At 41.9% G+C, this 21,322-nt stretch overlaps 2 protein-coding genes and 1 long non-coding RNA gene across 20 annotated transcripts in view; 2 read left to right on the forward strand and 1 right to left on the reverse strand.

Annotated features, from left to right (window-relative positions):
• The window catches only part of LOC119566583, a 48,420-nt gene extending 27,562 nt beyond the window's left edge, over positions 1-20,858 (reverse strand). For 2 of the 5 annotated variants that reach the window (XR_006290923.1, XR_006290924.1), the window contains exons 1-2: positions 20,378-20,858; positions 19,385-19,585 (exon numbers count right to left, since the gene is read on the reverse strand). This is a non-coding gene — a long non-coding RNA (uncharacterized LOC119566583). Of the gene's footprint in view, positions 1-13,987; positions 17,107-18,448; positions 19,586-20,377 lie in introns of those variants that run through there. The other 3 variants (XR_005225827.2, XR_005225826.2, XR_006290922.1) reach the window with 3 other exon arrangements.
• IFT74 (intraflagellar transport 74) overlaps positions 1-21,322 on the forward strand; it is a 109,544-nt gene that overhangs the window by 60,548 nt on the left and 27,674 nt on the right. For 8 of the 11 annotated variants that reach the window (XM_037902083.2, XM_043546763.1, XM_037902084.2 and 5 more), the window contains one exon: positions 2,536-3,375. In XM_037902083.2, the coding sequence (XP_037758011.1) occupies positions 2,536-2,651 (116 nt within the window). In that variant the 3' untranslated portion in view covers positions 2,652-3,375. Of the gene's footprint in view, positions 1-2,535; positions 3,376-6,478; positions 6,549-7,914; positions 7,972-21,322 lie in introns of those variants that run through there. The other 3 variants (XM_037902085.2, XM_043546764.1, XM_037902086.2) reach the window with 2 other exon arrangements.
• The window catches only part of TEK (TEK receptor tyrosine kinase), an 83,547-nt gene continuing 72,885 nt past the window's right edge, over positions 10,661-21,322 (forward strand). Inside the window, exon 1 of one of the 4 annotated variants that reach the window (XM_027827793.3) lies at positions 10,661-11,316. In XM_027827793.3, the coding sequence (XP_027683594.1) occupies positions 11,265-11,316 (52 nt within the window). In that variant the 5' untranslated portion in view covers positions 10,661-11,264. The remainder of the gene's footprint in view (positions 11,317-21,322) is intronic. The other 3 variants (XM_043546759.1, XM_043546760.1, XM_007065429.4) reach the window with 3 other exon arrangements.

Here is a 21,322-nt window from a genome sequence, read left to right on the forward strand (position 1 = left end):
TATTATCCAGGGACTAAAATGTTACTAAAGTAAACTCCCTTCTTACAAAATGACCTAAAAACAGTAGCACTGACAAATTAGGGATGCAGTGAGATCATTGTTATACCATTACAGCTCAAAATATTGTAGGTACATAGAAACTTCAGTACTAAATCAGACCAGTGGTCTATTCCAGTGTCCTGTCTCAGATGGTGGACAATGCTAGATGTTTCAGAAGAAAGTACAAGAAAACCTGTAATGGACAATTATGTAATAACCTGCTCACAGGAGAAATTCCTTCCTAACCCGTGTCAATTAGGACATGTCTACACTAGAAATGGTACAGCTGAGGCTGCGCTGCTGTAGCACTGTAGTGTAGACACTTAATACTACAGCTATGGAAGGAGTTTTTCCATTGTTGTAGTAAATTCGCCTCTCCGAGAGATGGTAGGTAGCTCAACGAAAAATTCTTCTGTTGACTTAGTGGTGTCTACGCTTAGGCTGGCTTAATTACATTGCACAAGGCATGAAATTTTTCGCAGCCCTGAACAACATAGTTAATTTTAAGCCAACCTAACTTTGTAGTGTAGACCGGTCCTTTGTAGTTGACTTATGCCCCATTGCAAGAAAGTTTATATTCCATTTAAAAAAATTTTTTTATCCTATCTATTGTAACAGATCTCTTTAGTCAACTAGTGTCTAGTCCTTTTATTTAAATCCTCCTCGATCACAATTATACAATGAATTCCACAAATTGGTTGTCGTGTTTTATTTTTTTAAAAAGTCCTTGCTATCAAATTCAAATTATTGTGTGGAGAAAAATTGTGATTACCATTAAACTCAATTATTTTTTAAAAAACCTGATATGCAGTAAAATGATACCTCAGTGAACCATGTGCTTGCTTTCTGTTCTTGAATACAATTGATAAAGGATTAGTTTCCAATAAAGTTTAATTCTCCTTCATATACAAGATCTAAATATTATTACTGATGACAATTACCTCTGCAGATGCCTACTGTGAAATTAAGTTCCCTACCACATGGCAATGGGTCCTATTTTTGTTTTCCCCTGTGCTTCCTGTTGTTCTTAGGATGTCCTCCTAAGGAGTAGAATCAGGTTGAATCAAGAAACCCCCAGACTCATAGAGGAGTGCCTGCTCTGCTCATGGGCAAAGAATATTATGATCTCCTGTACTGACAGGTGAGAGAACTTCTGCTGGTGGGCTTAGACCCAGAAGAGCCTCCCAGCACAACATGGTTGGTCATTCCCTGATCAGATCCTGGGACTTCTTAGGCTAAGATCCAGAAGAGCCTCCTGTCATTACATGATTGGGTTTGGGATCCTTTCCTCCACAGGGATATTTTGTCAAGACAAGAAATCTTGGACCCTGACATCTTTAACCATCTGCCATGGAAGAAAGAAGCTAACTATCAGGAAACGTCCAAACGCAAAATTAAAAAAACCACACGCAAACCTCTAACTATAACCTTACTGCTAGAAACTGCTTCTAAGTCAGACAATATACCAAGTGTCCAAGCACAGATCCCAAAACAAAGAGGGATTGAGTTTCCTGTCTGCTCGGCCTGGCAGACAAAGAAGGAACAGTTGTCAGAATAGGGGCTTTTATATCCTTGGTTCTGGAATGCTGGGGCATGCCCACCCTCCCACAACAGTTAACTGCTTTGAAGTGGATTCACTCACCATGTGACAGTGAGTACAGTCACCCAGCATGGACCTGCAGAAGCAATACATATAGAGAATAAAAGATATTTCAGTAACTTTTCCAGCACATTTTGGACTTGTCTAAACAGTGCTCAGAACAGCTATGTAGATGTCCAGGCTTGAGCTGAAAGGATGGAGGGAGATGGGCTTCAGAGCCTGAGCTCCAACCTGCGCTGCAATATCTACACAGCTGTTTTTAGCACCATAGCATGAGCCCAAGTCTGTTGACCTGGCCTCTGAGACTTGCTGCTTCTCACTGTGTAGACGCACCGTAAGCGGCTTGTGTGGACCCCGCTGGCGCACACACAAAGTTCCCTAGTGCGCGTTAATGAAGTACTGTTTGAAACACTAGAGCCTAGAGGCTGCTGCTCACTGTAATGTACCCGTAATGCTCAATACACTAGTGGGCACTAGAATTTATATTCCTCTGCATGGGCCAACACACCTCATAGACGAGGAAGGGAGGGATAGCTCAGTGGTTTGAGCATTGGCCTGCTTAACCCAGGGTTGTGAGTTCGATCCTTGAGGGGGCCATTTAGGGATCTGGGGCAAAAATTGGGGATTGGTCCTGCTTTGAGCAGGGGGTTGGACTAGATGACCTCCTTAGGTCCCTTCCAACCCTGATATTCTGTGATTCTATGTAGCCCTTATTGTGATAAAATGGCTAACCTGTTAAAGCAGCGTAGTTCTTTAGATACAATTGGTGCTTTTCCGTTATCTGCAAGCCTTGGCAATTTTTCTAGAAGGAGACTTCTTGTAATATAATTCCCTTATGATCTCTAATTAGGTTAGTATTTTTCTTACCAGTTACTGTCCTTAACTCTTTTAATCAGTCATAGCAACAAAAAGTCAGGAGAGTGACTACCAGCCAGTAATGAAGAACGTGAGTAAGCAGATTGCAGAATATAACAAAACTCTCATAGAGGCTTTACAGAACACCAGGAACTGAACCCAGGCGCTTCCTTCCTGCTCCAGTGGACCAACAATAGGAGATGTCCACAAGCACTGTAGGATTCTGAACTGCTGAGCTGAAAGCTCAACAGTAGCACAGTAGGTGCATTGAAAAAATTCCTCCAAGTTCCTGAGAGAGTAGTGGTTTCAGCAGTTTTCTTCATTTTAAATATAGATAATATCTCTGAAAGCTTTAAAGCCAGAAAAGACATTTAAAGTGAGCCCCCTGGATACGCACTCTGGATATGAAAATATAGTTTGGGGCCCAACCCTGCAATCCTTACTCAAGCAAAACCATTGGGGATCAGTACTGTAATCATTACTCAGGCAAACCACACATAGAAAAGAATGGGAATTTTGCCTCAGTCAGGACTGAACATTTGGCCCTTTGTTGTTGGTAAACAATTGTCTTAAACCTAATGAAGATAGCAGACCAGATCCTCAGCTGGTGTGAATCAGCATAGCTCTCCCACACCAGCCGAGGAAACAAAATGTAGGGCTAATGCATTTTAAGGCTCTTTCATTGTATTTTCATTTCTGTAAAAGACAATATAATTATTAGAGCATCTCATTATTAAATGTGATATTTGGTTAAGGTTATTATATAAGGAGAAATGTATAGTGGAGATTCTAATAAAAACTTAGCTAAGGAAAGTTTTTTTTCTCCATGCTGACTTTGTGTAGTTTTATGTTTTTCACCAATAAAGAAATAAAAAACAAAAGTTATTCATAATTCTTCTTTTTCTGAAGATGATGTCTTGTAGGATTCTCTGTCTCAGGTTTCATGCCCCCCTGTCATGTCACAGCAACAAGCAGCTCCAATGTGATCAGAAGAATGTGTGAAATAGAGAATTCTGTAAAAAGAAAAGGAGTACTTGTGGCACCTTAGAGACTAACCAATTTATTTGAGCATGAGCTTTCGTGAGCTACAGCTCACTTCATTGGATGCAGAATTCTGTGTGGCTATATCTGTCAGTACTTTTTTAATCCTATTTTTACTGTTAAATTATTCTGTATGGTTTGGACTGAAGGCATTCCAGGATCCCTTAAAATAACAAAAACATTGCTGTTGTTACTTCCCCTTAGTTATTTTCTTCCTTTCTTACCTACAGTATAATTATCTTTTTCTTATTACCTTTCCTCCACCTGGGAGGTCAAGTTAGTCAGGCCGTTTCCTGGCCAGCCAAAAGCAGGTACTATAGCCTGCAGAGAGCTAAATGTAGACAAGGCTCCTGGTCAGACTCGGCTGATCTTTTATCAAAAACTGCAGAGGCGGGGTTAGTAATTATTCTGCTATCACAGAATAGGAAGGAATCCAAAGGAAGAGTTAAAGACCCTGTCACTTGCACCATATAAAACTAGCCTGGATAGAGAATTAGGAAATATGCCATGGGCATAGCATGACCTAATTAGGTCTTTTCCGTTTCTTAATGTCTCTGAATCTGTTACTAAACACGTTATCTTCAGCATGAAGGAAAGTTACACGAGAAGATTCTTGGAAGGACCATGGTTTCCAAACTCAGCTCAGTAAATCCTCCTGTTCTCTGTATTTATTATTTATAATATTTAGACAACATGACAGAACAGGATTTCTATAAACCAAAATCTGTTATCTAGGGGAAATTCCCACTAATGTCTCTTCCTTCCTCTCAGAGTTTCAGCTCTTCCAGTGAGAGTCCATTATTTGCTGAGATAAAGTTGGAGTCAAATATCCTCCCAGGTCAGATCTTCCTTAGCCGGTCACCTTGCCTGCTGAATTCCTCTCCGGCTACAACCACACATTTTAATTAACAATGGAAAGAAGCCACAAACTGAATAAACATACTCCCTGAAATTCCCTTTCACTCTGTTCCTGGGGATCCTTGTTATACCATGGCACTTATTTTGTTAAACAGGGTGGGAAAGTTCCCAGGCCTTTGTTTTGTCCTTCACAGGACTTCTATCATAAACAGACACTGGCTCGAGCACTATATTCTTATTTTGTTTTCCATGAAGCTCTTCTGATTGTCATCTCCTGAGGACCTCCCCTTCATATCTTCTTTTAACACCTTATCCTCAAGGCCCTGGCCTCCTTATATTTGACATACTGCTTCCATAACTAACCCCTGATGACTGAAGAAGAAAAGAATTGAACCTGTTGGCTCCTGCATGCAGGGGCAGAGTACTATCCATTAGGTCACGACTTCTCAATTCTTTTTATTTTTCTCAAATGAGGTTTTTAGATAAAGTATCAAATGCAGAAGAGGTGAGCAAACAGCACACCAAAACAATCCTGTTTAAACCATCAAAATGTAATTTCAGCAGGACAGGGTCTCTCTCTGGGCATGTCCATAAGGGTCTGGTACTAAATTCAAATCTACTTTTATGTGAGGCTTTCACAGTGAGAGCACACTAGGTAGCAGCAGATAAACAGACAATGGAATTGACATTTTAAACCTTTTCTGCTTTTCCAAAAGACAGGCCATAACATTCTGGAGAAGTATGGGTAGCTCAGATGTAAAAATACCTGCTGCTCAAAGGCAACATGGGCTTTGAAGACTTCAACACTACTGTGGTACTGTAGCTGTGATTCTGGCCTGTGCCCGTCCTGATTGACGGTGCATAGCAGTGAAGCTGATGGGCCTCCCTTTGGCAACTATTCTGTGCCAGTACCATGCATGGAGACGGGTCCAGAAGGTCTTGCCCTGTTCTTTCCTCAGTGTCTGTCCAATGCTGCATGTCCCTTGCTCTGGGGCTGTAATATTGTCTCCAGGGAAGCAATATTTCTGCTGCTGGAGTAAGGTCTTATTGGTCTTATTGCTGCTGCTCATGGTGAGCACATGGTTGTTGTTTTTTTTAAATCAGCTACTTTCTCTCCTGGCTCTCCCAAGCTCAGGAAGACAATACATGTTGGCCTGATGAGCACTACCAACATAAACATGTAATCTTGGGAGACCCAGTACATCTGCACAAAACAAGTTCCTCTCCGAATGTTCCTGCAAACAAAAACTGCTCATACAAATGTTTGCAGAGAAGCGAACAAAAAAGGGTGCAAACAGGGCTGAATCAAAATACATGCTAAAAGTTGCACACTGTTCAAGAATATATTTTCCTCCCTACTTACACAATCTGGCTGGATTTGGACCAGTGGCAAAGACATAGAAGGCCCCATACTGTTAGCATTCTGTTGGGGCAGATTTGGTATCTTTGTGTGAGCCTTTTGTTTAGTTCTAGTCACGTGTAACAATCATTCCAGTCAGAACACGGATTCTTTCTCATTTCTTCCTATTCTACCTGCCAGTGGTTATTAATCTAATAGCTTCTCAACTCATGTTTTTTAATATTGGCATGCTTTGTTTTAAGGTCCATGAGATGGTTAATTTCCAGGGTAAAGTCCCTTTCAATAAACTTCTGTGGTAAAATGCCTAAGAATAAAAAGTCCAAGTAATTAGACCTTAATTTTAAGAGAGAGGTCTCGATGAGGCAGATGGAGAAAGAAAAATAATCTCTTAGTAGTTTGTGGGGGGAGGACATCAAGGTGACCCCTTTAAAACAACAAACTAGCAACAACAACAAAAAATACCACACACAAAATTGGAGATCCCTTTGTAAGAATCTGATATGAGTGGATTCCTTGGAAATACGTTTTTTTCTCACTGATAAGCTGTCGGGGGGAGGGTGGATGTTGCAATGGGTAGAAAAAGTTGGATTCAGAAATGAACAAATCAGAATGAACTTAATACAGTACAGTCAAAGATGATACTAGCCTCCTGCAGGCATTTCTGCCTAGATAGAGAGATGTACATTCTCTGAAATAGCTTCCTTTCTCTTTCTTTCCCCATTTAGGCTTGTATGTGGATTTGGGACTTATGAAAGGACTGCCCTGGAGACAAGTGCTGTGTTATCCAGAGAACAGGTACAGTGACAGGTGTACAAGGTACTCAGCACAGTGCCAGATCAGACCTTCAATGAGTAGTGTTATGTCAATGCCGGTTAATATGAGGGTTGTCTTAACATGCATCATGAAAGGTTACGTTGTTCACTGATTTTAAACTAATTTTACAGCCTCACTTTACGCACACATGTATGGTGCTTGCTGGTTAATAAATTAGACACAAATTACATGTAAATCAATAGCGATCCCCAGTTGAGCCTGGTTGAAAAGGGGGGCTGCCAGCCTGTTTAATACCTGTATTAAATTGCTTGTTTAAAATGTATATAATGCCTTTTGTCTGGCAAAAAAAAATTTCCCTGGAACCTAACCACCCCCATTTACATCAATTCTTATGGGGAAATTGGATTCGCTTAACGTTGTTTCACTTAAAGTCTCACTTTTCAGGAACATAACTACAATGTTAAGTGAGGAGTTACTGTACTAAGGTGGCAGTTTTATCTGTGAAATGTTTGGGAGCAGACAGACAATTTGGGGCAGAAGAAAGCTTTGTAATTTCTCAAAACAAGTTAGCATTTGGTTGTAACCCCATTTTAAAATGTGTTCCCTCCTCAGGCTGAGGACCTAGGGCAAAATCTTCTCCCTACTTCCCAGCATAGGCGCCAACTTCCTCTCTACCCAGGGGGTGCTCGACCTCTGCCCCCACTCTGTGCCAGGCCCTGCCCCCACTCCACCCAAACCACCACCCCCGCCTCTGTCTGCCCCCTCCCTCAAGTGCCCCTCATCCCCTGCTCTTCCCCCTCCCTCCCAGCACCTCCTGCACACGGTAAAAAAGCTGATTGCGGCGGGCGGGAGGTGCTGGGAGGGAGGGCAAGGAGTTGATCAGCGGGGTCGCCGGTGAGCAAGAGGTGCTGGGGGGGTGAGGGGGAGCTTGGCTGCAAATTTTTTTTGTGGGTGCTCCAGCCCTGGCAGCATAGCTGGGCAATGGCTACTACTGCAGCCAAATGGCTGGAATAGTGACCCCTAAGCTACCCTTAGCAATGGGTCAGGACAAACATATTAATATAGTGGCAGATCTCCGATCTTGCCAGTAAACAATCTCCACCCTCAGCACATCATCACACAGAGAATCCTATAGAAGCTTCATCTCCCACCCCTCGCCGTCCCTGCACAGATAAGCCACACTGGTTCTGCTGCAAGATAGCTTGTCACACCACAGAAGGGAGAGCAGGATTTTACTCCATGACTGAGAAACAATCCATAGGCCATATAGGCCAGATCTTGAAGCCAACAGAACTACTTTGGGTTGCACCAGCTCAGAATCTGACGCTATAGGTTATGCTGGTATAAGAGGGAAAGAACAGACTTGCACCAAAGCAATTTCTTTTAGATTTTAGGTGGAAGACTGCTTAGTGAAAACAGCTTTCAACTGGAAGGACATGGCTATCTCACTCAGACTGAGATCTTTGATAAATCAGTTTAAAACGAGGGACAAGGTAACCTACTTCTACCAATATAGACATTTTTGAAAGCTAATGTGAGTAATAAATGAAATTTGGGGATAAAAAAACATGCAAAAGTTATTTTGATGCATCCATGGTGATAAGCAATGGGGCAACATGTATAATGCAATGTCTTTAATGCCCTGATTCAGCAAAGCACTTGAGCACATGCTTACCTTTGATTTCAGTGGAACTTAAGCACATCAACAGACCTTTAAATGCTTTAAATGCTTCTCTAAATAGGGATGGACTTGAACTCAAGCACATGCAAAAGTGCTCTGCTGAATCAGGACCGATATCTGCATTATTTCACAGAATAACTATTGTTGTATTTTAAAAACTTAAACTGAAATATACCAGATTTACAGGTCAGAACGTTAGCACCGGTATCTTGGTTAGATTCTAACTTGGCTAGTTACATTCTTCCCTGGCAGTTTCAGTTGGATACAATATTCTTCGCTTGCTGTTCTAAATTACCGCATAGTGTTGCTGTATGCTGTTAAATAGTTGACATGCTTCACCCCAGAGATGGTTACATTTCAGTGACAGAATGATCAGTGGGCATTACCTAATGCTTCAGAGGAAAGTGAATTACCCTTATAATGGACCTATCCAATTATGCATGCTGTATTATAATCATGATCACCATACTTAGCCCTTATGTAGTACTTTATATCTACTAAGTGCCTTACGAATGGGGAGGGGATGGAATTCCCTCCTGATCTTGGCAGTGATCAGTTTGTGCCCTGAAGAATGAGATTTGGTTATTTTAGCTTGAAATAAGCTACAGACCAACGGTAACTTCATTCAGGAGTCAGGACCTGGGTGAAATGGCTTAAAACACAGAGCACATTGACAAAGTAGACCAAAAAAAGAAAGATTATCATTTATATTATTACCATATTACCATATCTCCTTGTACAAATCATTATGGACCATGACCCTGCTGTGCTAGATGCTGTACATACAAAGAACAAAACATGGTCCATGCCCCCAAAGAGTTTACAATGTAAGTATGAGCCAACAGATAACAGATGACAGACAGGAGTACAAGGAAACAGTGAGACAATAAATTAGGCAGAGTTCCTGCTAGTGATGGGTTCAATGCACAGCATTTTGACTTGCTACCAGACTTCAAAAACCCTAGCGTTTGAGGGTGTTTAGAGTTGGGATTTTGGTTCAGCTTATTTATTATAACAGAAGGGCCTTTCGTAAATAGTGGATCTGGATTCGGACTTCAGACATCCACAGAGTTTGGTGGGTTTGGGTTTTGGTGCAAGCCCATCTTTGATTTTTTCCTCTTTAATAAGGAACTTTATCCTCATAGAGCAGAATGAATTTTAATACAGGGTGGGCCAAACATAATCAGCTGTATCGGGGATTTGGGGTATAGGCAAGTGTAAGGGACTGTTAGTATTAGCTTATGAACTACTGGTTGGTGAAGGAAGTGAGCTGATTCTATTGCATTTTGTAATGTTAAATAATCGGCAGGTGCTCAGAGACTGGCCTGTGCACTTTTTATTATTCTAAATAAAAAGAAAATAAATAATTAAACAAATAACTTCCTTATAATGAGGATATTCAGACCAGGAATTCAAAGACTGGGGAGTGTTTGCTGGCTAGTCGGTACTTTTGTAAAGTCTGACAAACAATTGGAGTCTGTGTGTGAACAAAAGGGATGTACTTCAGGTTTGTGAGTAAAGGGAACGATGCAGTGTACCTCTGTGTCCATGCAGCACTGAAGGACCCTCAAAGATGGACTTTAGTGACACACAAGCCTTGTTCTGGGTCGCTGCACACAGGGAGTTGCACCCTAGGTCTGTATTTATTGTTTTGATGGGGGAACATAAATGATTCTAGGGAAACAACTTCTGAGCCAGCCCGCTGCAAGCTAAACGTGTGACGTGCACAAATTCTGCCTACATTTCTAGACATCTGGGAACCTCTTGCAGAGCACATCCTGGGACCCAATCCTACTCCCATTGAAATCAATGGGAACTTTCCTAATGTCTTCAAATGGAAGCAGAATCAGCCCCGTAACTCACTTCCCAGAGGAGACTGAGAACTGATATCTCTGTTCTCCTTGAAGTGTCATTCTGGGTGTTTTTACCCATGAAAGCTTATGCTCAAATAAATCTGTTCGTCTTTAAGGTGCCACTGGACTCCTTGTTGATTCTGGGTGTTGGCATCTTGGCAAGACTACAGTGTCTTCTAATACAATAACCTGGGTTTATTTCTAGTCAAGTGGTTGTAAATAGGATTGTCCTTTATTTGCAATTATATTGATTTGTCTGAGTGCCACCTCTCCACTTGTATGATTAATTTTCCTCTATTCATGTGGTTTTACGTTCTAGGTTTTTATCTTGTTTATTCTTTGTGCTGTTAACTTTGCTCCCAGGCCCCTCGAGTGCTGTGGCATTTAGGTTCCACTGAAGTCAAAACAAATCTTGTTGTGATTTATTATGACATCAAATTTCTGAATCTGTTTCCAGTCTTGGAATGAAAAAGAATAATTTCCAGTAACATACATGAAGTAATGGGGCGGTTTGCTGGAGAGCTCTGGGCTTTGGTCTGTATCGGATTTGACGTGTTGTTTTGTTAGGGTTCTCCTTAATGTTTGTATTATAGATGCCTTGCAGTAAGCATCTTCTGAGTGGATTAAATAAATAAATGAAAAGACTATTGCCTCCTGAAAGCCCTACACTGAAGTGCTGAAGCGTAAAGTGACCTCTGGAGCAATTAGCAGATCTGTAGTTTGAGCAGAGGGTGGGATGACAATTTCCACATGCTGTACATAGGTGGAGAGCTTGTTATTTGCACTATTCCGCCTATTGGAGGATGCCACTATTGTTCCTGACATTGCTGACCATGACCTGTTGCTGGTTCTCTGACAGCAATCCCCTGCCTCTCGAACAGCCCCAGATAAGTGTTATGATGTATTGCTAGATGGACAGGGTTTGCAGTGCCTCACGGTCCTGTTGATACAAAATGCCTTTAAGATCCTGCCTTTCCCATCCTAATCTACAAAGGAAACAGGAAAAAGGAACTTAAACTCCCTGTACTCAGACAGCAATGAGACTGTTGTAGCCTGCTCCAGCACTGCAATTTCTTGCCTCTGACTTGTAAACAAGAGTCCTCGTACCATGCAAGTGAAGAGTAACCAGGGTCTACCCCACTGAAAGGATAATCCCAACCCCATGAGCTGCTGTGGAAACTGGATGGATGTATTTTGGAAAGCATGGACTCTTTAGCACATTTAATTCTCTGTGGATTCAGCCTGATGATTTCAGGTAAGACTTTGCTTTAGTTACTGAGATAGCATTGCCGAGGTGCCGTGGCTTTACTGTTTCTCACGCAATGTACAGACAAAAGGGCCTGATCCTAAAATCCACACTGCTGAGGTATCCCTACTAGCATAATTCTCACATTGACTTCAGTGGGATTATTTACATAAGTAAGGATCTCTCATGTTGGGCGAAGGTAGCAGGATTATGCTCTGATTCTTTGTCAGAGGGTGGCTGAATGCATTTGGGATCCGTGGCTAAATCCTTTTTAATCTAGCTGCTGTTTGTTCACACTTACAAATGCTACAGTGTGGATTCCTGTGCTGAGCCAGTTAACTTTTTCTCTGAGCCAGTTGTTTGGAAATGATCACCACATGGTTTTTTTGTAAAATCTGTTGTAAATGTTGACTCTGTCTACTTCACAAATATAGAGGTGAAACACAAGCTAACTGGTAAAAATCTGATATGTGTTCTATCTAGTATTTTTTTTAGCTAGTCTCTTCCAGCTGCTGAGTCTAGAAACTAATTATTGAACATTGAAGCTTGAATAATATGCATTAAATACAGTGGATTGGTTCATTACAAACACTATTTAAAAACAAGTCTGACTCAATAATATTATTACCAGACATCATTTGCTTGTCTAAATAGTACTAATTGTAAAGTATGGATTTCCCATACCTGGTAAATGTATATTTATGATTTTATTAATGCAAAGTTTATTTCTTAGCATTAAGAGCCTTAAGGGTCAGAGATGCTTTACTCAAATACGCATTTTTCTGATAGGTTTCAGAATAGCAGCCGTGTTAGTCTGTATCCGCAAAAAGAAAAGGAGTACTTGTGGCACCTTAGAGACTAACAAATTTATCTGAGCATAAGCTTTCATGAGCTACAGTTCACTTCATTGGATATCTTCTTTGCATGTGGTTCTCTCTCAGCGTTGAAGTATATGCTCACACCACTAGTGTCTCCCTCTGACCTGTTTCTAGGCAATCTCCTCAGTGTAAGATACAACGCATATACTTGAAAAACCTAGAGATGGGCCTCAAGCCATCTTTTCTATTCATCCCTGAAAGTGTAGCTTCAGATCTAATTTTTCTGGCTCCAGGCCATCTCGAGATAAAATGGAATGTGCTATATAGCTGCAGACTGCTACAGTAAGAGACAGAAGGTAGTAACAAAAGAAAACAGAATTTTTCACTGCAGTATAACTTATTCTACAATCTCCTGTTCTTAATGGGTTACAAAAATGTTCAGAAGTACAATGAATGGTCAATAAAAGGGTTTGGGGTTTTGAGGGTTTTTTAAGTATCTGGAAAGGTCTGTGGCTATCTGCAGGCCAAAAGGTTTACATAAAATGTGGTGAGTGTGTGTGTATTGTTATATAATTATTGCTGCATTAGGTTGTATACTTTGTATTCCTCTTTTGTGATGTGGGTTGCTTGCTTGTTGTAGATGTATAGTGATGTATAGCTTCACAGATTAGCAATAAACATGGACAGTGTGCTCATTTGAGTTCGGCATTGAAGAGCTGCCAGTCACAGCCCTTTCCACAGGACTTGACCAGTTAGGTGTGTATTTTAGTCACACCCATCTCAATAGATCTGTCAGCTTTCCCGCTTTTGTTCAAGTGTGATATCATGTTTCCTGGGGCGAGTGGTGGAAGACAATGCTAATCCCCTTTCCTCTAGATATAACAGGCGGAGTTCAGGAAAGCAGTATTGACATTCCCTAAGCAGGGGAGACATTAAAGTCAATGCAATTGGCAGACTGTGAACTGACTTAACCTTGTCCCAAATAGTTGTGGGCTTTTGTGGGTGTGCTGCTGGGTAGGCGCAAAACTACTCCACCCTTGTTCCAAGGTGGGGACCATCCCTCTGGGCTTGACTCCTGGTTACATTAAATGCCCTGTAATTTCCTTTACTTCATCATCATCAACCGCCAAAAGACTTGATTCCCAAAGATGCTGTTGAAGTGAGATATAATATAATGAATGCCTCTCTCCAACAGTACACAATCCAAAGTACATCTCCGTTGTACTGCAAAAGGGACAGGTTTAATGCTAGTGATAAACCTGAAGCAAAACCAGGAATGTGAACACTCTTGCCTTCTGTGGAGGTTCTGTTCTACACTTTGCATGTGGCCCTTAGCATCATGATGGGCTGAACCAAAGCCCTGGATCAAAACCCCCCTGACATTTATGGATGTTTGGATTCAATTCCCAACTTCATGGCTTGAGCCCATCTCAGTTTAATTCAGAATGGGAACAGTTTTCAGTGCTCTCATCTTCACTTTAAAGGACCGAGGAGGGATGTAATTAGGAGTAAACATTATAACTTGTTCTTAGGCCTGTTAACAGGATTCTGAACCAGACTGGGAACTTATTTACAGTCTCTCACACTGGGCTTCAGCAATGTTAGTGTCTGAGCCTCATTTTAACAGCTGTGAGCCTGGAAAAGTCAACAGCAATTAAACACAAGTTCTAATGCATTTTGCTAACTATTGCGGGTGGGAAGCTTATGCATTTTCAGACTACTAGCATGAGCAACATTTGTGAAGTTTTGCTTTCTACCAAGCATGAGACAATCCAGAGGGTTCCTAAAACTACTAGGGTTATTTTTGCTGATTTTATTTCAATCCATATATGGTGAAAAATGACCTTCAAAGGCTTTGAGCAAAAGCATCTTTACAGCATAACTATAATTCAGAGAGAGAGAGAGAGAGTGTCTGTGTGTGTGTATAAAGCTAAACAAATATAATCAAAACTGTGTTACAAACCATATTGTACCAGGGTTTCTGGTTCCTCTCCCCGGGAGTGGGTGAGTTACGGTGTCTAACAATTCTTTCTGTCTGCAGCACTTAGATTAGTTACAGCAGGTGGTGGCACAGTGTCCTGGTACTTTTCTAGTGGCTCCAGCAGTTTCTTCAAAATGTTAACTTTGTCAGAGTATGCAGAATTTAAACGCTTTGTCAAAGCTAATCTAAAAGTTATGGCTTTGATGCAGAAATCATGGGGTAAAATGCTGTGACCTTCTGGAAAGCAGACCTTTTGTACAATAGGTCAATCTAGATGATTGTAATGGTCTCTTCTGGCTGTAAAATCTATGAATCTATGGCTTTGGGTTTTTTATTAAGTTTGTAGGTATTTGTGTGCAAAGAAAACCTTGCAAATGTGACGTGCTCCATTACTGTCTGACCCTGCAAATAGGCAGTTTGAAACAACAGCCCTACTACAGGCTGCACTCAGCGCACAACCTAAGGGGTTGCACAGGTGGCTCTGTGTCACCTTGGTAGCTATACAGTGCCGCTATGTGCCTGCGGTTGGTGTAAGTTAGAGCAGAGCTATTCTAATAAGAGGAGTTCCAGCAGCTAAGAATAGCGAGAGCATGGAGGCATTGGGCCAGGCCTAAACCCATCAAATCCATAAGAGTGAAGTGAAATCCCATGATAATCCGAATGAGACAGACATATTGTGTCATGAGTAGAGCTAGTCAGAATATTGTAACTGAAATTACATTTTGGTAAAATTGCTGATTCATTGAAGCTGAAACATATTGCAGGGATGTATCAGTCGCCATGACGTTTTCTTCAGGAAAGTTTGGGTCAAAGAAAGAGAGAGACCGACTATACCTTGGTGATTAGGGCCTGAGATGTGGAATATTCAAGTTCCTCCTCTGCTTGATTTATAGTGGTCTGGGATGAAAAACTCTGCTCTGAATCAAGTAGAGCAAGGACTTGAATTTGGGTTTGCCATGCGAGTGCCCTACCCACACACAAAAGAATTTCATTGTGATTCACTGTGATTACAGTGAAGCTCACTGGAAAGTGACAGGCTGGAGTGCAGGATCTCCAATGAACCAGTTAAAACACGTGTAACTGTTTAAGTATATATTTGTGATACCCATCCTCCAGTTAAGTCTGATAAATCTGTCCCAAATTCAGCAAATACATTAACATTTGCAAGATAAGGGTCAAACACAGAGAAAAGAGCAAGCTCACCAAAAAGGGCTGTATAATTCACCAACATATTTGCAAATCTGTTTTTTCATTATCCACTCCGCTCTAGTTAATGACAAAAGCTTACATTTTAAAAACTGAAATAATTTCAACCATGGGTTTTCTTTTTCACCATGTATTCTGTTTGTTTACTTTTTGCATTTTATTCAGCCTGGAGGGTGAAATTACACTGGGTCAATTTCAGTTTCCAGCAAGTCTCTCTCTCTGGTTCTCATGTGCCAGCAGAATGCAGTTGTGTTCGCGTTTCTGACAATGAAAACCAGTGTGTGCATCTGAAACAACTGTTTTCCTAGGCTTTTCTCTTTTCGTGTTGTGGAAACATTTGTATTCTCTCTAGGTTGTGTACTCCCACCCTTTATTTTTAGAAAACTGAAATGTGGGACCTGAATCTCAATTTATACCAGTGTTTCTTTGAAAATCAATTTAGATTAGTTTTTCCATCAGCTTAAGAGATCACACAGATGACCAATAAAATAGACTAAAGTGTATTGGAAGCCAAGGGATTGATTCTCCTCTTATGTCAGTTTTAGACTAGGATAATAACTGGATTAACTTTATGGGAGCTCCTCCTGAATTACACCAGAGCAAATGGGATGAGAATCAGACCCACTATGTACAAGTGACACATCATTCACCTTAACTTTCTTCATCGCTGGTTTCAAAATGAGACTGTCAGCAATGGCAAATTGCTGATCCACTTTTCACCACAAAGCAAATACTGTTTAATGGTTCAGGCTCCCATCCAAGTCCCTCCCTTTCTATTGGTAGAAGAACTCATCTTCAGCGAGGGTATCTTTATCATCACCACCATGTTAGCTTATAAAACCCAACAGAGGATAACACCGAGCTCCTCCTGTTTCAAGAACAAGTCTTCAGTGTTGTGTTAGATATACGCAGTCCCACAGAATCTGGGCATCAGCAGTATATGAGATCCATGCGTTACACAGAGCAGGCACATAATTGTCTTGGGCTAGGTGAATGAATAAGAACAAAGCAGAACAAGGGAATCAACTGATGTCTATATTTTAAATTCTAAGTTCTTAAATCAGTGGGACTCTTTCCATTGACTATAGTCAGGCTTCAGGTTTTGTTGCTTACTGCTATTTATCAGCGAAAGCTTTAATTTTATTATTTCTGGCTGTTGAGTGGCAGAGATGGGCTTGAACAATAACGTATTTACAATGATGTATCAGCTTTGTCTTTCTGCTGCGGCTGAGCTTTCAAGGGGGTAGTTAGTTTGGTGGGCGGCAGTTACCCCTCTCTGCAATGGAGATGATGACTTTGATTTTCCTTTGTGAAGTGCTTTGAGACCATTTGATCAAAAGAGCCAGTGATTATTGCCTAGAGCTAGGACAAGAAGTCATGCACTTAATCTGCAGCAAGGGAGATTTAGGTTAGACAGTAGAAAGTTTTTCCTAACTATGAGGGTAGTTAAGCACGGGAATAGTCTTCTAAGGGAGGTTGTGAAATCCCTGTCATTGGAGGTTTTTAAGAACAGGTTGGACAGACACCTGGCAGGGATGGCCTACATTTGCTTGGTCCTGCCTCAGTACAGGGGGCTGGATGTGATAATAACTCGACGTCCCTTCCAGCCCTACATTTCTATGATTATTATTATGAACGGAACTCAGATGCAAGAATTTGACTACATTTGGGAAAGTACCTGGTCATTGTTATCTTTTAGTCACCAAAAACATTTGGCATTTTTCATGGCATCAGTAGACTTTGGATTCCATAAGATGGACTCTGGACACTCGAGCCCATAACATTCAGCAAATACTTTAAATTAAAAATAAAAAAGAAGGGAGAACAGTTTATCATGAACCTGCGCTTATGGCCCAATTCCACAACCCTTATTTATGTCAGAAATTCTTACAATTCACTTCAACCACTCCCACTAGTTAAGGAGATCTGAAATTTTGAAACTGAAAATTTTGACAAAACTTTTCATCAACATTTCAAATTTTGTCAACCATAGAATCATAGAAATGTAGGGCTGGAAGGGACCTTGAGAAGTCATCAAGTCCAGCCCCATCTGCTGAGGCAGGACCAAGTAAAACAGACCATCCCTGACAGGCATTTGTGTAACCTATCAATAACACTCCCCTCCCTCCCAAAAATAACAGGATGGTGTCCCTTTCCTCTGTTTGCCAGAAGCTGGAAATGAGCAACAGGGAATGGAGCACATGATGGTTGCCTATTCTGTTCATTCCCTCTGGGGCACCTGGCATTGGCCACTGCCAGAAGACAGGATACTGGGCTAGATGGACCTTTGGTCTGACCCAGGATGGCCATTCTTATGTTCTTCTGAATTTTTTGTGAAAATCTGGATCCATTTTTTAACCAGCTCTATTAGGAAAGATTGTTCTATTCTTATAAGTAAGTGTGGCAGGATTAGGTCCATAATTGGTTCATTTCTTTGTGAGGCCCAATGAAATTATAACTGCAAATTTCAGTATTGATTAATTTAGTTCTGCACTTATAATAATAAATAAAATACTCTACTTCATTTTAAAGATTTGTTAGAGGAGCTGCCAGGTTTGATTACCTTCTTTAACAACATGGCCAAAATCTTAGACTTCTTGGTTTCTAACTAGATTTCGTAGTACTACTAATAATATGAATTTGTTTAGAGCCACCAAAGTGCCAATATACTCTTTTCTGTACAATACACAAAAATAAAGACAGCCCAAAGAGCTTTCAATCTAAAACATAGACACCCTGAGAAATCCAGAGATGCAGGAGACTTAGTGGTTAGTGTTTGTTTTAGATGATAAACTCACTTTTGTGGGCTTCATGGACGAAGTGTTTTTTTAAAGGGACTTGAAAGAAGTGAGATTGATGCCTTGGCCAACTGGGCTGTCTGTTTTCAATATACTCTAAATCAGTCTTAAACCCCATAGTTACATAATGTCATATAACAAATACACAGCAAAAGGCCCTACGTTGAACTGCTAATGTGTCATGCTCTCTGTCCTGAGGATGAAGGCCAAGTACAGACTCTAGCCATCCTGTTGCTAGGGTGTCCATTTGGCTTATATTCATATCCCCAGGTGGGTCATGAGAAAAACTAATTTAATTTCCCAACAACAGCAAAGGCCTGTATAAATCCAGCCTAAACTGGGATTTATTACATTATAGTCTCCATTTAATGACACTGTTTCTACCCATGATGATAAAAGGGTTTGATGTGTGTACTGAAGTGATTCTTTGGATACGTTTCCACCTCCCCAAAGGTTGAAGAAGGGTTTTTCCACTACAAGGCAGGAGGGTGGTAATTGGAACAATCAAATTACCACTATAATAATACTGGCATTTCTGCAAGTTCCACCCCAGGATCTTAACTTAGTTTACATACAAATACAAATGAAGTCAATCTCACCACACACCCCACTCTCATCTCATTGTACAGTTGGGGAAACTGAGTCACAGAAAGGTGAAGTGACTTGCCCAGGAAGCTTGTGGCAAAGCGAGGAATCTAATCCAGCTCTCTCTACACTTCCATGGCTGTGTTTTAATCGTGAGATCTGTTCCAAGCTGCTGTCTTATGCGCGAGAATCTAAGCTTTCATTTAAGTTTCTAGTCTGCACTGAGAGTGGCATCTCAAGAGGGTAGAACTTATTTTGTGGGTTTATTTTTTCCCCATTCAGTCCCTGGTTCAGACTGGAGGCCAGATCCTGGATGGTGTTCAGTGCTCTCAACTCCTATTGAAGTTCAGTGACAACTGGGGGTGTTGAGCATCTCACCAGAGTAGCTTAGCACTTCAGGAGGGGCTTCTTTCTATCTATCTACAGTGCAGGAGGAAATGCAGGTTCATGTAGGCCCCAAGTACACACAGACGTTGCCCACATCCCTAAGGATATTTCAAGAACCACAGCCAATAAAAGTTACATGTAATGAGTTAGTGCCAGCTGTTGCCAGGACACAACTTGTTTTAAAATGGTTGTTGACAGCTGTAAGACTAGGATTGAGATCCTGGCCCCAGTGGAGGCAATGGGAGTTTTGCCACTGATTGCAGCGGGGCCCGATTTTGTACTAGGCACTACAGTCATGTTACCTGAATCCATTTGAAAATTCTTTCAGGATATGGCCAATTTTCCTTTCCCAGAGAGGAAATTTTCTGCCAATGCTTCCTGAGCAGCTACTTCCTGCCTCCAATTTCTCCTTGGAGGAAAGGAGTTAATTGTATTTGAAGTGTGGAGAAATCCAGCCTACTTGGTCTCCATGTGCTGAGCACAGCCCTCAAAGGCAACTCTCCCTATAAAAACAACAAAGACCTCCACCTCAACAGAGTACAGGGGCCAAAAGAAACGAGGGGATTGACTTAACATCAGGGTAGAAGAATGAAAAAACAGGGCAGGGGTGGGCCATAAGGTCAAAGCAAGGCATCCAGAAAGGGATACCGAGCAGGGAACACTGGACAACGCCCACTGCTCCATGAAGGGATTGAAGGAATCAGTGAATGCTTCCTGGAAGAAATCTGCCAGGAGATGGGATCGAAATAGGCCGCACAGTAACAAAGTAACCCAGAGCACCAGGGAAGTTCCTGGGCCTTGATTCCTCGTCCACTCCTTTCCTGGACGGATGCTGCATGGTATTCACATATCCACCTCTCTCTTGGTATAGCTCTTGTTATTTCTGTGCTATGCTCAGAATTCAAAGGGGATCTGCTTTTGATACTGAGCATTCCCAATTCCTAATTACTGTTGTTAATAATGAATCCTAAAATTCAGATTCCTATCCTAACAAGCTCTTTTCCTTCCGCCCTCCCGCTGCTGCCTTCCTTCCCTGCTTTTCACATTGCTTCATCATTATACTAATGAATAAGTAGTTAATGCACTTAGATAGCACTTTACATGTTCAAAGCACTGTACAAACATCATCCGGCTCTCAGATATGTGGTTGGGTTTTTGTTTCCTCGGAGCTCTCTGTTGGTCTGGCTGGCACAGCTACTCTGAGTGACTGCTCCTTGGAAGGAAAGCTAGGGACTCCATTCTTAAGGTTATCAGGAAATTTTTCGAAGTGCTCTCACATCTCCACACATACTCACATTGTCTTGGAAATTGCCATCCCTTATCAGGATCCAGGGGAGGTTAGGGGTGCAAATTTTGGATTATTGAGTCAAGGGGTTCCGTTCCAGAGGTACATTGCCAAGAAATAAAAGACTTGTCATTACATTTATCCCATTCTTATGATATTTTTTGCACATAGCTGTGGCTCAAACTATGGCACTGATCTCCCCCAAGCAGATCACCAGATCAAGTTTAACCTCAGCTAGTGTCCGGGGCAGCAATATTTAAAAAATGATTAGGGAGGCTTTCTAGGTCTGCGAATTGGCCTGCATCTGGGATGAGTGCCAGAGAATTCCTCTGAGCCATCTCTTCCCGTTACTCCTGACTGAGCCTGGTGGTGCACAGTGATGTGTGCGCACCCACTGATAGCACTTACTGGAGCAGTAGCACGGCACAGAGGACTGGCGGGTACCTGGCAGTGTGTGAATGCCATTGCAAAGGAGGAGTTTTGGTGGACACTTAGAATATGCAAGGGGTTGTGAGGAGACTCCCGCACTTGGGGAAGCTGGGCGTGAGTGCTGGAAGCTTCCTAGGAGTGGGGGGGCACTGACCCCAAGACCATGGCCCTGCCCCCTCCCCCACTCCTGCTCGGCCTCCTCCCCCGAGGCCCTAGCCACACGCCACCCCCATTGCACCCCAGGCCCTGCTCTGCCCCTTCCCTGAGGCTCTGCCCTACCCTTTCCTCCCCTTATCAGAGCTCCCCCCACCTGTCACCTTTTTCCCCCTCCCCACAGATCCCTCCTTCTTTTCCCCATCACATAAAGTTATCCCTTCCCACCCGGAGAGGGTAGAGAGGCATGAGCAGTGGGCGGGGGGAACCTCGGGGGAAGAGGCGGAGTGGGGATGGAAAGAGGAACATCGCGGGTGGGGCCACAAGGGAAGAGAACAAGAGGGAGTGGGGCCTCGGGGCAGAGCATGGGTGC

The sequence above is a fragment of the Chelonia mydas genome, chromosome 5 (genome assembly GCF_015237465.2).
Source record: "Chelonia mydas isolate rCheMyd1 chromosome 5, rCheMyd1.pri.v2, whole genome shotgun sequence".
Taxonomy (NCBI): Eukaryota; Metazoa; Chordata; order Testudines; family Cheloniidae; genus Chelonia; species Chelonia mydas.